General features: G+C 43.2%; 2 protein-coding genes across 6 annotated transcripts in view; one reads left to right on the top strand and one right to left on the bottom strand.

The window, feature by feature from the left end:
• Positions 1–1,033: 1,033 nt before the first annotated feature.
• On the bottom strand, positions 1,034–7,626 carry MPLKIP (M-phase specific PLK1 interacting protein). The gene is made up of 2 exons (XM_077811007.1): positions 7,102–7,626; positions 1,034–2,101 (listed from the first exon to the last, which is right to left on the bottom strand). Exons 1-2 carry the CDS (start codon positions 7,474–7,476, stop codon positions 1,898–1,900), a joined length of 579 nt encoding a protein of 192 aa, XP_077667133.1. The 5' UTR covers positions 7,477–7,626; the 3' UTR covers positions 1,034–1,897.
• Positions 7,627–7,667: 41 nt separating this feature from the next.
• SUGCT (succinyl-CoA:glutarate-CoA transferase) overlaps positions 7,668–17,222 on the top strand; it is a 479,841-nt gene continuing 470,286 nt past the window's right edge. For 4 of the 5 annotated variants that reach the window (XM_077811002.1, XM_077811003.1, XM_077811005.1 and 1 more), the window contains exon 1: positions 11,909–12,218. In XM_077811002.1, coding sequence (XP_077667128.1) covers positions 12,041–12,218 — 178 coding nt within the window. In that variant the 5' untranslated portion in view covers positions 11,909–12,040. Of the gene's footprint in view, positions 8,080–11,908; positions 12,219–17,222 lie in introns of those variants that run through there. The other variant, XM_077811004.1, reaches the window with a different exon arrangement.

Here is a 17,222-nt window from a genome sequence, read left to right as displayed (position 1 = left end):
GAAACTGCACTGAATTAAGTATGGAACAGTAAAAGAAAACTGACTCAGTAAAGCACCCCATAACCTTTTTGTTTGAGCTTTACTGCCCCAGTCAAATAAAAAAAGCAAAGCTTAATATTTCACGTTTCACGATGAGTACGTTTAACTGTTTTTAGTTCTATAAAACTTTCCACGGTTTATTTTTAAGTCATCTCAGTACTGCTGGTATGCACTGTGGATAAAAACAAGGACAGTCTAATGATACATCACCAATAAGCTGGTTAACCAAAACCAATTTTGATTCTGGACTGAGGGTTTAAGTATTCTTGACATTAAGTAGACAGTATGGAAGAATTCTGCAAACATTTAAGGGCTATTTCACATTCCTCACACAAGCAAAACTCCGATTATTTGAGAGCTACAACTTAGCAAGATGTATTGAGTAGTGTCCTAAGCAGACATCCATGGATGCAGTGCGTGCACACACCTAAAAATCAGAGTATGTGAATCTTACAACTACCAAAGTCATTTTTCTGAAATGTTATGAAGCACCCAAACTTAGTATCACAATTTAAAATTGACCTCAGGCTTTCTTTACTTTAGTAAGCTCTCACCCATAATCTATATTTAAAATCCATCATAACTAAGGTCAAATATTGATATTTCCAACCATAACATCTCAGGTGTTTTGACAGTTTTTAGACATTACTGCAAGCATAACAAGGTCATAGTAAGGGCTTGTCTAAACATGGTTTTATTCCCTATTTGTTCTGGAAATAAGAGCATCCACACAGGGATAACTCCATGTGTAGATAAGCCCTAAACAAAGCTTTCATATAACTTATGACACATTACCCATCAGGTGACAAAAAATGGTAAAAAGGCTCTTGTAAGCAGAGATGTTAATCTAGTTTCTTTATCCAAGTCCAAATGCTAATGGACAATTTAAGAGTGAAGTGTTATGGTATGTACTGAACTCAATTATCTAATCATACAAACGGAGTTTGATTCATCACCAGATCTACACTATTCTAAAAATTAGAGCAAGACGACATCTTTGCATTCATTTAATTATCCAATGTTTATGTGCAGGTTAATCTTTACTTGCCAGAAGACATATGTTTGCTATAATCCATAAATTTCTTATTTTGTTTCCAAATAGGAATCCTTTAAAATGCAACCAAAACAACAAAACAAAACAAAAAAACCCCCAAAACCCAACCCAAACATGATTACAGACGTTTATCATTCAAGAGCTGGTTTAACAAATTAAACTTTCCAAATACAATACATTTGTTTCCTGAGATGGCTAAAACTCATGTTTCACTTATTTTACACTAGAACAAACAAAAAATTGTGCACAAAATCAAAGTTTAACCACAGAATACAAGCATTATATTTACAGAATATGACTAATTTCACTAATTACTTCTTTGCCAAGTACACCTTAACAAAAAAGTCCTAAAATAATTTTTTTACATTACAAACCAAGGATTTACAGAGGGTTTTGTTTTTTGTATTTCCACACTTCATTCTAAAAACGTTGAAACATAAAAAAATACCACTTCCTAAAGGAGTTAACAATAAAAGTTAGGTTAACAATCTGGCATGGAAGAGGTAAATATATGGAAACCTGTTTTAACAGACACAAATCAATCGCTGGTGATTAAAGAACACTTTGTTCTTCAAAGCTGGTAGGCACTTCCATATAGCCAGAAATGTATATTACTCTCCACTACTTTTCCCTCCCCCATACATAAAAATATCCAATGCAGTAAAAAGAAGTCAGATAAAAGGGTGGACATTTGTACAAATAAAAGCATTAGCTAGGGTCTTGATTACTGTTCATTTTGTGTAGGTGTAAAGATTTTGTCCCAAAGTTTTCCTGACAGATGGAGTTATTTGGCTTTTAGAAATGTTAACTGAAATACCTCCCTTTTTTACCAGTATATGTTGTTTGCTCACTGCTGTATTGTTGGTTTATGTCTGTAACAGAAACTGGCTCTAGGCCAGCCCATGGGTCCTCAAGCATTGAAGGTCTGTAATAGTTTTCCACATCATTAGACACTCTTTTCCCTCTGCCATGCGCTGTACCAAATGGAGTAGATGTCCTGGGTGATCCCTTTGGAAGAAAACCATCAGGTAAAGAAACATTTAATAGACTAATTAAAACGAAAAAAGTTTTCCTCTAATGTAGCAGACCTTTCAAATTCCATCTGCTAGTGATAATTACCACTGCCATAGAGTATCTTCCTCACAGGAGTTTAGTTTGTATCTCAAGGTTCATCACAATATTTTCTTGGGAACAGTGATGTACCATTATACAAGAGTAAGCTTGTCTAAAGTAAATGTTCACTTCATACTGGTATGTAACTGCAGAAAGAAACAACTGAGACTATTTTTAAATAGACTATATAGCTCTGAAACAGGTCTAATTTAAAAGCTAGGCAACAAAACTAAGAATAGATTAAAGGTCGGAAAGAGTTTACAAAGAACCATTTCCAAACAGCAAAATCTAGACACCACAAAGTATTTAAGGGCTGAGGGTTTAATCTGTGCTGTACAAAGCAGACAAAGACACAGTTGACCCAAAACACTTACAGTAAAGAATATGGTATTTGGGTTAAACCAGTTGTTTTTCAAGTTCAACATAAAAGATTCCCTTCTTTAGATAACCAAATGTGGGTATTGTTACTACATAAATCTGTTAATTAAATGCAGCGCAAACTGTTTACAATGGACTAATTATTTGTCTGTTGGTGCTTTTGAGACTTGAATTTTGTCAAAGCACAGACAATTTACATTGAAGGGACACCAACTTAATTATTCTCACTGACTACTGTTGCAAGTACATAAATTAAGAGAACTATAACAAAGATTTTACTTTGTGAATCTCACAGCATGGGTATTATTAATTTCACGCTTTCCTCTGTAAGGTTAGTTTCCTTTTGTGTATATCTAGGCCCTTCACAGAGCAACAGATAAGATTTTAAACTCTCAAATTTGGCAGGAAAAACTTGGAACCCGACAAACTGCTTAGGGATGGTCTAAACAATGGCACAGAAATTATGTATCTAAAGATAACAGACAGCAACAAGTTTTCCTTCCATACAGAGATGTCCCTACACGTAGCCACAGAGGAGGAAGAACGGAGGATGTTGGGGACCATCCATCCTCTCCAAATCTCAATTCTAAAAATCTGTTGCTGCAAAGGGGTGGCCACAATAGGTAATTTTTTCCACAGGGCACCTGAAGTTTGATGGCACTGGAGGTACATCCCACAAATGGGAATATGCAGAACCCACCTTGAAGAACATCTGATTTTTTTCACCCCACTCCTTATTTCTACATGTCATCACAACTAAATTATGTGGCTATGACTAGGATCTCACAAACAGAAGAATGACTACCAGCAGAGAAGTAGAATAACAGTGATGCCACAATTTTCATATCAGTGTACCCATGTCATAAGAATAATAAGAATATATAAACAAAAGAACAGCTGTTAATTATATTTCACAAAGCCTTCCATGAGACATTAGTAGATTTACAAGTATTCCCTGGACCAAGCCAATAAAAACTTGCAACAAAGACTGGCATTAAGAGACACTCATTTAAGCATGCATATTAAAAAGCAAAGCTGTGTCTGCTAGACGTCAGAAGACTGATCAAAGAGATGCTTCACTTCTCTAAAATGTTGTAATCTAATTTAGTGGTTATAACACTGCTCCCAACCACCACACCCAGAAAGTCTTTATTCTTTTTGTAACATTCTGCTTATAATTCTCAGCATTCAGAAGACAATTACTTTATCCAAACTCAAAAACTCTGACTTTGGATTTGTAGTAAATAGTTTGAAGGGATGATTGCATTGGAGAAGTGTATTTAAAATTCTGACAGGCTCATCTAGATGTGAAACTCAATCTGGAACAAGGTGGGGCGTGAAGTTAGAAGGAGTTAGGCAGGAATAGTTAACTCCATGTGTTGACGTTGTTTTGGAATAAGAACCCCGTTTTGAAGTAAGCTAATGTGAAATAAAGCACTCATTCTGGAAGAGGAACTTCCACACATTGTTAATCACAAATCACTATTCTGAAATAACTCCCTATGTATTTAGAAGTTCATATCTTAAAATATTAACCATGACAAGCATCTCCAAACACAAATAAGTGTTAATTCTTTATTGTATTACTGAGAGAGTGTGGGGAAGGGAGACAAATTTCAGAACACTTCTCTTAATGATATAGTGAAGCTATTCTCACATCAATCCTCCTTTGAATAGAAAACCTACAGCTCTGTCTACACAGGAAAACTGTCTCTAGCTGACACGGTTTAATGCCATGATTTTAAATGTGGTAATAATGCCTAGAAAGATAGCAGTAGTCACTTCCCTTCCCTATTTCCTCTCAGTTAATGCTGAAAAGGTTTAGCTGCCAGCTCAGAGGAGCCAAGGATTTTCAACCCTTTATAGAAAGCATGATATGATACCGTTTTACCAGATTATGCACTTCCTGTAATAATACTGAAATTTTTTGTCCCATCTCCACATTTTTCCAGCCTCCACTGATGGGGGAATCAGGGTTACCACCCCTGTCAGCAATGGGACAGTTCCCTGATGGAGATAGAGCCTTTGTATTAAAAAGTCTTACTAGTGACTACTACACCGGACCCTCGCTAGAATGCACATCTATATAGCGTGAATGCGTACATAACACGGTTGTGGCAAGGGACCCCAAATTTAATTACTTTAATTGCAATTCCTTTTAGTGTGGTCCCCGCGTTAACGTACTATGGCGCATGGATCCCAAATTCCGCATTCTAGCAAGGGTCGGGTGTATGTCTAAACAGAGAATCAAGTTAGCATAACAAGGTGATAGTGGAAATAGAAATACTTATGGCAGAAAACTAAGTGAAAGCTAAGTAAAGAGAAAGTCCTATTATTAGAGAAGGACCGGCATTTATTCAAACTGTTTTGAAAATATAATTATAACAAATCTATACTTAATACTATTTCCCTTTAAGCTTTTTTGTCCTTTTTAAAAAAAGATTATGGTAACTGAGGGTGCAAATTCAACTATCCTCATTTTTAGTGCTTGAAAAGTGCAAATATTTGGTGTTAAGTAAAAAAATCTAACCAATACGGTTAATAAGAATTGCCTTTTCTAAGTTCTGTTTCCAGACAAATGTTTTTAGATGTTTTTTCTAGGTCCCTAAACTTGAGGGTATCAGTAGTATAACAAGCTTTAGAGGTTTTGATGTGTCTCTATCAGCAATGATGGGTTTACAGGGGAGAGAGAGAGAATATTATTCTCTCCAATGGTAACACAAACTTTTGAACAGACAATGGAATCAAGTTGCTCAGTACTCATCATTTTCTTCCCAGGGGTCATTATGAAATAGCTCTTTCCTGAACGCCGGGGTCTAATCTATTAGAGACTAAGTTGTAGGGACACAGTCATGGGTATCAGACTGTATTCGCAAAAAGAAAAGGAGTACTTGTGGCACCTTAGAGACTAACCAATTTATTTGAGCATGAGCTTTCGTGATGTGAGCTGTAGCTCACGAAAGCTCATGCTCAATTGGTTAGTCATGGGTAGTTACACTTTGCCACAATATAACTTCTTTCCCATGTCTATTTAGATCTCTGTACTTGTGCAACTTAAAGAACAGTTACATGTAGTTACTTTTCTAAATATTTTTAGTATCTACCAGCATGAAGTTTAAGAACAGTTGTTAACTGTCCCCTCCATACCTTTTAGTCATGTTAGATTTCAATCCCTTCCTCCACTACAAATTCCTACATTCTATTCATTTACTCCCACAAAGAATACATTGTAAACAAAATAACCTGATGAACAATTTTACAGAAATTCAACAAACTATCCATAGTGTCCAATGCTGTAAGCACAGTCCCATGCCAATAACCACTCCGAGAAGGCAAAACCAGAGTGATTTAGCATGAAGACCCATTCACAGCTTATCAGGAACTTTTAGTAGGAATAGAAAAAGGTTTTCCAACTGAGCTGAAAACCAATACTAATTTCAGTAGTTACTGGGAACCGTATTTTGTGTGGCTTTAACACTGTTTACTTTCTACCTGATTATGTTGTTAAAAAAAAAAAAGTAGTAAATCAATGTTTGGCGGAGCGTTCTCTACACCTACACATATCAGCTATTGGGACTATGACCATGGCATTTCTATAGTGCGTGTGCATTCTGGTAAAGTTAGTTCTGTACCTCCCCCCCCCCCCTTTTTTTTTTTTTAAAAATGACAAAGTTTATGTTATGAACTACAAAAATTATGACATTGCTAGCTAAGAAATATTTCACCCGCACAGGTGTTACTTTAACTATTAGCCCCACACAGAAACTAACTACAATTCAGAGATTAGCATAGTGATTCATCACTTTAAAATTGGAAGTTTAAAACCACAAAGCATTATTTAAACAGTATTTCACTTCTCTTTTTAAACTTCCTTTTGTAACTAGGAAATATTTTCAACTCTGTTTGAAAACAATTTTTTTTAGTCATTTTAACAGCATCCCATGCTTGACTGTACCCATCTCCCAGTTATGTCAACTCCTCAAGTAAGAGGTCCCGGCCAAAGTTACAAACGTTCAAATTCATCTCAGCTCTTAAAAAAACAAACTAAAAACAGCTTAGTAAAATAGAGAGACCGGGGGAAAAGGTAACATAAGGAAGGAGAGGGATGAGCTTGCATGGTGCTTTCTTATCCCACCCCCTCAAATGCCAGGACGGGGGGGGGGGAGAACATTCCTGGGGTCCTTGTCTCTTCCCCAGCCCCAAAGGGCCTGGAAGGGGATTCTGCTTTGCGTCAGTTTCACTCCCTTTCAGAAAATGTGGAAAGCGCTGGCTGTGTGAATCAGTCTCTCTCCGCCCTCTAGTACAGGGTGGGGGTGGATTCACTCTGTTTTACACTAGTCCCTCTTTCCTGGGATCTGGTGAGGGAACCTAAGAAGCGGGGTGGAAGTTGGGGGGTGGGGTGGGGCTGCTGCGTGTTTCAACCAGCCATTAATCTCCTTCCCACACGCGCACGGCGCCCACGCACCGAGGCACACAGCAGCCCCACCCGATGGCCAGGGCAGCTCCCCCGCCCATACCTGGTAGTATCTCTGGGAGCCCCGCGGCGAGGACTTGTATTGCTGCGGATGGTGCGGCGGACGCTGCTGGGCCGCGGCCGGGGACATGCTGCCGTAGGGAGCCGAGTACCTGGGGCTGGCACTGTGCGGCCTGCGCGGGCTCTGACCCCCCGGGGACGGGCTCCCGAACCGCCCGCCGCCGCCGCCGTGGAAGTGGTGGCCTCGGGGCGAGTAGGGCCGGTGGCCGTAGGGCGGCGTGTGGTGGGGGCTCCCGTAGCCCCGCGGGGAGGGCGGCATAGGGCCCCCGCCGGAGGGAGGGCTCCGAAAGCCGCCGCCGCCCCAGGGCCCCCCGCCCGGGCACGGGGGTGTGGGGGGGCGGAAGCTCTGTCGGTGCATGGCTCCGGCTCCCGCTGCGGCCTCAGAGCCCCCAGCCGGGAAACGAACGAAAAGTGCGCAACGGCCCCTCCTAACCGCCGGAGAGAGACACGGCGACTGCGTGCGTGCGCGCGCGGCTCGCTGCGACGCGGCTCGATGGGGCCCGACGCGCCCTGCGCCGCGGCCAGGAGGTTCCGGGTTCGGAGGTTCCGGGGAGGCAGAAAGGAAGCGGGGGACAGAGTGCACCGCGCTAGCTTTCCGGGCAGTCTGGGCACTGGGGTCCCGGGGGAGGCGGCAGCCGCCGCCAGCGCGGAGATGCACCCAGCCGTGCCCCGCAGCAGGGTGGCCAAGGTTTGGCTGAAGACGCCGAAGGTGAAGCTCTCCTCGTAGGAGAAGGCCTCGTGTTCTCCCAGCTGGCTCCGCATGGACGGTGAAGTCCCATCCCCAAAGCAGACGGTGCCCTGTGGCTGACGCAGCCTCCCGGGCTGGGCCTACCCGACACACCCAAAACAGCTGTGTTTTATCAGTTCGAATCCATGTCAACAGCAGAGGCACTTAGATCAACCCCTGTTTTGGACAGATTTAGGAAGAAAAAAGGACCAGAAGGAGAGCTCTCTGACTTGGGTAGGCATCACTGCTCCGGCTTCTCCTTGGCTGGCGCACTGAGAGCTTACCCGCTCCTGCTTCAATCTACTTTAATCCCGGGTTCAAAATAAGAAAAGGAGTACTTGTGGCACCTTACAGACTAATGCTCAAATAAATTGGTTAGTCTCTAAGGTGCCACAAGTACTCCTTTTCTTTTTGTGAATACAGACTAACACGGCTGCTACTCTGAAACCTGGTTCAAAATAAGATCCCATCTGCCCTAGTGGGTTTCTTCAGGCTGGGTTCCACTTGATGGAAGTTCAATGCCCCCGGCTCTTCAGGATTACTTTCTCCTGCTGGGGCTCAGGTACCCTGCTCTCTGGCCTTTTGGCTGCATAGATCAGCTTGTTGTTTTTAATGTGATAGTCTTCCCAGTACAACCAAATCTCCCTAGTATTTTTCCTTGTCCTTTCAGACATGCTTTGATAGTGAAATAGTTAACAACACTGACATTTAAATTATCACTGGGAATCTGAGGTGTGAACTACCACACTGAGTTGAATGGGGCTGCTCCCACATCAGAGTTATTGTTTCAGGCTCTGCAGATTCAGGGTTTGTGTACACTTGAAATGCTACAGCTGCAGTGCTGAAGCCCTTCCGTGTAGACACTAGTTATACTGAAGGGAGAGTTTTCCCATCTGTGTAGGCAATCCACCCCCTGGAGAGTGGGTAGCTAGGTCAAAGAATTCTTCTGTTGAGCTACTGTGGTTTACACTCGGGGTTAGGTCAGCTTAACTATGTCATAGAATCATAGGATTAGCCAGGACCACGTCTGCAAGGGTCATCTAGTCTAACCTCCATCCAAGACATAACTTCATTTCAGTGTTATGGTGGCTCTTTAATGTAGGTTAAATTAATGGAGAAGCGTAGCCCCTTTATATAAACCTTCCAAGACCCTAGCATTGCTTTGAGAACTTGGGCCTCAATGCTGTGCTCTGTGTGAGTGGACCAATGCATAGCCCCATTTCTGCTTCAGCATGAGTGCCTATAACTTTACAAATTTTAACACATAAATGATAGATAATAATGTTGAAGTTAATTTAATCTTTTGCATTTTTAAAAGAGCTAAGCAAAAAGAAATTACAAATGTAAGCCATCAATTGCTGCATTTTATAAACCAACCTTGCGGAAAACCATTTCAAACCAAACAAAAGTAACAGATAACCTGTTTATCTCAAAGAAGTTTAAACTGTGCTTGTCATGATTTTTTCCCCCACTCTGAACTCTAGGGTACAGATGTGGGGACCTGGATGAAAGACTCCCTAAGCTTACTCTTACCAGCTTAGGTTAAAAACTTCCCGAAGGTACAAACTTTGCCTTGTCTTTGAACCCTATGCTGCAACCACCAAGCGTGTTAAACAAAGAACGGGGAAAGAGCCCGCTTGGAGATGTCTTCCCCAAAAATATCCCCCCCAAGCCTTACACCCCCTTTCCTGGGGAAGGCTTGATAAAAATCCTCACCAATTTGTACAGGTGAACACACCCAAACCCTTGGATCTTAAGAACAATGAAAAAACCAATCAGGTTCTTAAAAGAAGAATTTTAATGAAAGAAAAGATAAAAGAATCACCTCTGTAAAATTAGGATGGTAAATACCTTACAGGGTAATCAGATTCAAAACATAGAGAATCCCTCTAGGCAAAATCTTAAGTTACAAAAAGAGACAAAAACAGGACTATACATTCCATTCAGCACAGTGTATTTTACCAGCCATTAAACAAAAGGAAATCTAACGCATTTCTAGCTAGATTACTTACTAAGTAAATGGAGTTTCTGAGACTGCATTCCTGATCTGTTCCCAGCAAAAGCATCAGACAGACCCTTTGTTTTCACCCTCCAGCTTTGAAAGTATCTTGTCTCCTCATTGGTCATTTTGGTCAGGTGCCAGCGAGGTTATCTTAGCTTCTTAACCCTTTACAGGTGAAAGGGTTTTGCCTCTGGCCAGGAGGGATTTTATAGCACTGGGGACAAAAAGGTGGTTACCCTTCCCTTTATTTTTATGGCAGTGCTCTACGTGAAAGAGGTCCTAACTTTACAGTCTAGTTGAGATTGTATTAAACTAATGCTTTGTTGCTTCATTTCCCCCACAATAGCGCAAATTGTTGATTTCCAACAAAATATTTGTGAGAATCAGCAGCAGATATGTTCTGTGATAGGTTTACTTACCTATTTCTGTGTCTACCAAGGTATATGGTTTAATCACTGTAGTACCTGAATGCCTCTCAAACATATAAAAGTACAAATAACAGTAACAAACTTTGTTTCCCACCCTGTACAACGGGGGTGGGCAAACTTTTTGGCCCGAGGGCCACATCAGGGTGTGAAACTGTATGGAGGGCTAGGTAGGGAAGGCTGTGCTTCCCCAATGGCCTGACCCCCACCCTCTATCTGACCCCTCCCACTTCCCAACCCCTGACTGCCCCCATCAGAACCCTCCACCCATCCAACCCCTCTGCTCCTTGTCCCCTGATTGTCCCCTCCTGGGACCCCCCCCACCGCCCCTCAGGATCCCACCCCCTATCCAATCCCCCGTTCCCCCCCTGCCTCCCCCATAACCTCTGTCCTAACCAACTGCCCCCTGTCCCCTGACTACCCCCCAGAACCCCCTACCCCATATCCAACCCCCAGGTCCTGGCCCCTTTACCATGCCGCTCAGAGTAGCATGTCTGGAGCCACCCCGCCTGGCCAGAGCCAGACTCACTGCCATGCTGCCCTGCATGAGCGTGCAGCCCCGCTGCCCAGAGTGCTGGCAGCGCGGTGCACCGAGGCTGCCGGGGAGAGGGAATAGCAGTGGAGGGGCCAGGGGCTAGCCTTCCTGACCAGGAGCTCAGGGGCTGGGCAGGATGGTCCTGCGGGCCATAGTTTGCCCACCTCTGCTGTACAAGAAGCTCTGAAAGTTGCTCAACGAAGGTATGCTAGAGTTGAAACTTGGTAAACTTTCTCTGGAAAAAAATAAGATGTATCTCTTTATTCAGGCTGATTAAATGCAACTAGTGAAACTCTCCTCTTATCATCCTCTGGCAACATATCCCAGAGGATGATCATCAGTTTCTAGGCCAGTAAAGAATTTCCTTCCTTACTGGGGGAAAAGTAGAATACATTTGTGAGCTATATATTTTAAAGGATGCTCTGGTAACCTCATGTTGGATGCTTTACAAATGCATAGGATGAATATGCCAACTCTAGTTTTACACAAAGTAAATTAGTACAAGAGGGATTCTCCCTAACTATTTGCTCAACCAGGCAGAATAAAACTTCACAGGGGCAAAATTTATGCACTCTGGGTTTATATGAAGCAGCAGTGCTCAGGCTGATTTAGCAGAGGGGCAATACAAAGCACAAATTTCGCCTCTGGGATAAAAATGTACTAGAAAGCCACCTAAGTCCCCATTTTTCTAGAAGAGTAAAGCCATAAACCACAGTGCAACTAAGTCTGAGAACTCCCTGACCATGACTGAGGGTGAGGGTTTTCCCCAGAGGGTTAAACCCTATCCTCCCTCTCCTGAACTTCCCACTACCACGAGGAATGGTGGGATTATGCTTGCATTCACAGAGACGGGACCAGGAGACATTTAGCGTCGCGCCTGCGTAGTACGCAAAGCTGGGAACATTTTCACTCTCCGAGAAAAAAAATGGGAGAGACAGTGAGAACTACGCTTGCGCAGTGCAAAAGGGTGGGAGAATTTCCGTGGGGAAGGGGTAGGCAGGAAGCGGTGTAGCACTGCGACCGCGCAGTACACAGGACTGGGACCTTTTTCACACACGCGGAGGTGGGGAGGGGCCGAGTCAAATTGGACAGTGACGCTCCTCCTCCAGTCCTCTTCCTCGGGTGCCTGCGGCTCTGACAGCGGTCGCAGCGAGCCTGTCCTGCACCTCAGTACCTAGCCCATCGTGCCTTCGAGGCGTCTGATTGTCCCGGCTCGGGCTGGCAGCCGCAGCAATGCTGAGCGCTGTGCTGGGAAGGAGGAGTTGCTCCTGTGTCAGGCGCAGGAGGAGTCTGTACCTCACACTCCCTAGTAGCAGTGGCTGCTCTGCCTCTCCCCTCTGCCCCAGCCCTCTGCGAAGCCTCTCCTCACCTAGCAGCAGCAGAGGGGTGCAGGGAAGCTCTCTCCAGCCAGGTAGCCACTTCTTTTAAACTCTTAATTTAATAAACCACTTGTTTTATCTGGCATAGACACCATGGGTCGTGTGTAGCATGTAACACGTGCGCAGGGCTGTGGAAAGGAATCAAAGTCCAGGAGAAGTTTTACTTAAAAGTATCTCAGAGCAAGCGTCTCTTCATACTGTTATTTATGTAATTAGGTGAGAGACCTTTCCCAAACGATCAACATGTTTCCTGCTCCAGCGGTCTTAGTTTAGAAAAACACAAGCTTTTACAGAGCAGGCTGATAAGGGACAATCCGACATAGATATGTGCTTGGTTGAGAATTATGCTATACGTGTGATGTGCTATAATAAAATCTTTCATGTCCTCAAAGGTTCTGAGAGCGCCATACACACAAACACTGAAATGCAACTACCTCTAGGGCTGCAGATACCAAGGGAAACTTCTGCTCTTAGGGAAAAATATGATGGAATATTTTAATGTCCATGCAGGACATGAATATATGACACTAACAATAACATCTTGCAACTATAGCAGACTGAATTCACATAGATTTTTAGATAGTTTTCTTTGTCCCCTAGCATTTTAAGGAAATTTATTTTGTTTTTTATTGTTTATCTGAAATTGGACTTTACACTCTTGCTGCAGCATTACCAATCCCATAACTGTCTTGACTGCAAATGATTTATTTTTTCTAAATGAAAATGTACATCTGGAGTTAGGGGTATAATTTTCCACAGTGGTTGAGGAAGAACTCAAAAGGTTCTGATTATAATGCAGACTTTGCAGAGTGGTCAATGAATGTGTGCAGGTTGCAAAAAATAAAGAGAGAATCTTGGGAGGGTCTGGAGCCCAAGAAGAACTAATTATCAGACTACTAACAGCAATATATAGAGAATGTGTTGCACTTTCTAGTTCAGATATTAAAGCTGTTTGTTTGTTTGCATTTTATGGGCAAATAACCCATTTTGTGAGCTTCCTATTATTTAACTTTTCACTGTTTGGGGATTTCCTAGTGGATTCACTCTCTCCTTTCCTGCAAGCTCTATTTTTATCTTTAATAAAAAAAACAAACAAAAACCCTAACTTCTGGTGGCCATTTAATAAGTGGAATTGATTTGCTCATTTCCCAATCTGTTTCAAATACCAAATGCAAATATAAGCAGCTGAACTAGAATGATCACTCCGCAGCAGTAGCTTATATTTTCACTATTCATCCAACTTGATTGCTGGTGCAAGTGGGCGCATTGACGCTACATCTACTTACACAAGGAGTGAATCTGGACACTGGAGGCAGTCTGCATGAATGAGAGGATATCCACTTTGCAATTTGGTGGGGAGGAGGGCTTGATTCTCCTCACTTGCCCAGATAGAAATCAGAAGTAACTTAATTGAAGACAGTGGAGCAGCACTGGTGTAAAAGTGATGTGAGAGAAGAATCAAGCCCACAGAATGCTTCATTTTGTCCCCTTTCTCCTATATCCGCCCCTGTTTTAAAATGTAAAAGAAAACCCTAAGATCTTCAGGATTAAAAGTAGTACAAATCTGTTCTACTATGAAATAACTTCTGGGTTTGTTTTTGTTAATGTTGTAATAAGATAAGCTAACACACCTGACATGATCCTGCCTGTGTAATGTGCGGGAGACTTCAGTTTAAAACGCCATCAGAGTCTACAAAGTTTGAGTGTGCCTGTTTGTTTTTTTCTCAATAAGAGCTACTTGTAATGGAGGTTGATATGTTTGTCCACTTTATTATAGGAATAAACAGTCTGCAAGTATGGTATAGCTTTATATCTGAGAGAGAGGAATTCTTGTAGTAGTTGAGCTGTAGGATTAATTCAATAAAAAGTGAACTTGGCACTGTTTGGTTTACTTAAGAAATCAATAACTGGCACAGGAGAGGATGAAGATGGGGGATGATACTGGGATAGTAGGACTCGGGGAATGGTTTTGCAGTGTTCACATGACTAGTGTATTAGAACTGTTATTTCTCTGGTGATCAAGTGGGCATGGATCGCGCCTATCATGTAAAATCAGTCTGCAGCTCGTTGGCTTACTATCAGAAAGCAAAACTGAGGCTTCATGAAAAGAAAAGGAGTACTTGTGGCACCTTAGAGACTAACCAATTTATTTGAGCATAAGCTTTCGTGAGCTACAGCTCACTTCATCAGATGCATAAAAGTGGAAAATGCAGTGGGGATGTTTTTATACACACAGATCATGAAAAAATGGGTGATTATCACTTCAAAAGGTTTTCTCTCCCCCTCCCGGCCCTTCCGAGCCCTGCAGCCATGTGCCACCCCCCACCCCCTTCGCCAGGAAGCCAATGCGCTTTGACCCCCTCCCCCGCGGGCCCCAGAACCTCACTGTCTGGCCAGAACTCGAACTCCAGGAACTCGTGGCCGAATTTCCCCTTGTGCCCCACGTAATAGGGCAGACTAACACGGCTGCTACTCTGAAACCTGTCATTATGCAAGGCACTGCATTTAGCCATATGGAGTGGAAATCCATCAACTGCATGAAAAAACTTGTACAGATACAAACAGACATCATCTTCCTCTCCAAATGCAAACAGATGGACATCGTACCAAAAGGACTGAAGGTAAAAAATCCATTACAATCTACATACCACACAGACTATGCTGACAGCTTGTGCCACACGCTCGCAAAGAAACTGCAGAACCACCTGGTCAATATCCTGTACAGCAAACAGGGAAAGATTAAGGATGAGCTCTCAAAACTGGATACTCTCATAAAAAACCAACCTTCCACACAAACTTCCTCGTGGCTGGACTTTACTAAAACTAGACAAGCCATTTACAACACACACTTTGCTTCTCTACAAAAGAAAAAGGACACTAAACTTTCTAAACTACTACATGGCACAAGGGGCCACAGCAATGGTTCCCTCAACCCACCCAGCAATATTGTTAATCTATCCAACTATACTCTTAGCCCAGCAGAAGAAGCTATCCTTTCTCGGGGCCTCTCCTTCTTCCCCTCCACCCCCACGAACATGATACAGTTCTGTGGTGACCTAGAATCCTATTTTCGACGTCTCCGCCTCAAGGAATATTTCCAACACTCCTCTGAACAACATACTAATCCACAGAGACCTTCCTACCAACACTACAAAAAGAAGGATTCTAGGTGGACTCCTCCTGAAGGCCGAGACAGCAGACTGGACTTCTACATAGAGTGCTTCTGCCGACGTGCACGGGCTGAAATTGTGGAAAAGCAGCATCACTTGCCCCACAACCTCAGCCGTGCAGAACACAATGCCATCCACAGCCTCAGAAACAACTCTGACATCATAATCAAAAAGGCTGACAAAGGAGGTGCTGTTGTCATGATGAATGGGTTGGAATATGAACAAGAGGCTGCTCGGCAGCTCTCCAACACCACTTTCTACAAGCCATTACCCTCTGATCCCATTGAGAGTTACCAAAAGAAACTACAGCATTTGTTCAAGAAACTCCCAGAAAAAGCACAAGATCAAATCCGCACAGACACACCCCTGGAACCCCGACCCGGGATATTCTATCTACTACCCAAGATCCATAAATCTGGAAATCCTGGGCGCCCCATCATCTCAGGCATTGGCACCCTGACAGCAGGATTATCTGGCTATGTAGACTCCCTCCTCAGGCCCTATGCTACCAGCACTCCCAGCTACCTTCGAGACACCACTGACTTCCTAAGGAAACTACAATCCATCGGTGATCTTCCTGAATATACCATCCTGGCTACTATGGATGTAGAAGCCCTCTACACCAACATTCCACACAAAGATGGACTACAAGCCGTCAGGAACACTATCCCCGATAATGTCACGGCTCACCTGGTGGCTGAACTTTGTGACTTTGTCCTCACCCATAACTGTTTCACATTTGGAGACAATGTATACCTTCAAATCAGCGGCACTGCTATGGGTACCCGCATGGCCCCACAGTATGCCAACATATTTATGGCTGACTTAGAACAACGCTTCCTCAGCTCTCGTCCCCTAATACTCCTACTCTACTTGCGCTATACTGATGACATCTTCATCATCTGGACCCATGGAAAAGAAGCCCTTGAGGAATTCCACCATGATTTCAACAATTTCCATCCCACCATCAACCTCAGCTTGGACCAGTCCACACAAGAGATCCACTTCCTGGACACTACAGTGCTAATAAGCGATGGTCACATAAACACCATCCTATACCGGAAACCTACTGACCACTATTTCTACCTACATGCCTCCATTTTTCACCCAGACCACACCACATGATCCATTGTCTACAGCCAAGCTCTACAATACAACCGCATTTGCTCCAACCCCTCAGACAGAGACAAACACCTACAAGATCTCTATCAAGCATTCTTACAACTACAATACCTACCTGCTGAAGTGAAGAAACAGATTGACAGAGCCAGAAGAGTACCCAGAAGTCACCTACTACAGGACAAAGGAACAAAGGAAATAACAGAACGCCACTAGCCATCACCTTCAGCCCCCAACTAAAACCCCTCCAACGCATTATTAAGGATCTACAACCTATCCTGAAGGACGACCCATCACTCTCACAAATCTTGGGAGACAGGCCAGTCCTTGCTTACAGACAGCCTCCCAACCTGAAGCAAATACTCACGAGCAACTACATACCACACAACAGAACCACTAACCGAGGAACCTATCCTTGCAACAAAGCCCGTTGCCAGTTGTGCCCACATATCTATTCAGGGGACACCATCACAGGGCCTAATCAAATCAGCCACACTATCAGAGGCTCGTTCACCGGCACATCTACCAATGTGATATATGCCATCATGTGCCAGCAATGCCCCTCTGCCATGTACATTGGTCAAACTGGACAGTCTCTACGTAAAAGAATAAATGGACACAAATCAGATGTCAAGAATTATAACATTCATAAATCAGTCGGAGAACACTTCAATCTCTCTGGTCACGCGATTACAGACATGAAAGTTGCGATATTACAACAGAAAAACTTCAAAACCAGACTCCAAT

The sequence above is a fragment of the Eretmochelys imbricata genome, chromosome 2, assembly GCF_965152235.1.
Source record: "Eretmochelys imbricata isolate rEreImb1 chromosome 2, rEreImb1.hap1, whole genome shotgun sequence".
Taxonomy (NCBI): domain Eukaryota; kingdom Metazoa; phylum Chordata; order Testudines; family Cheloniidae; genus Eretmochelys; species Eretmochelys imbricata.
The sequence above is the reverse complement of the archived record's forward strand: the minus strand, read 5'-3'. Positions and strand labels throughout refer to the sequence as shown.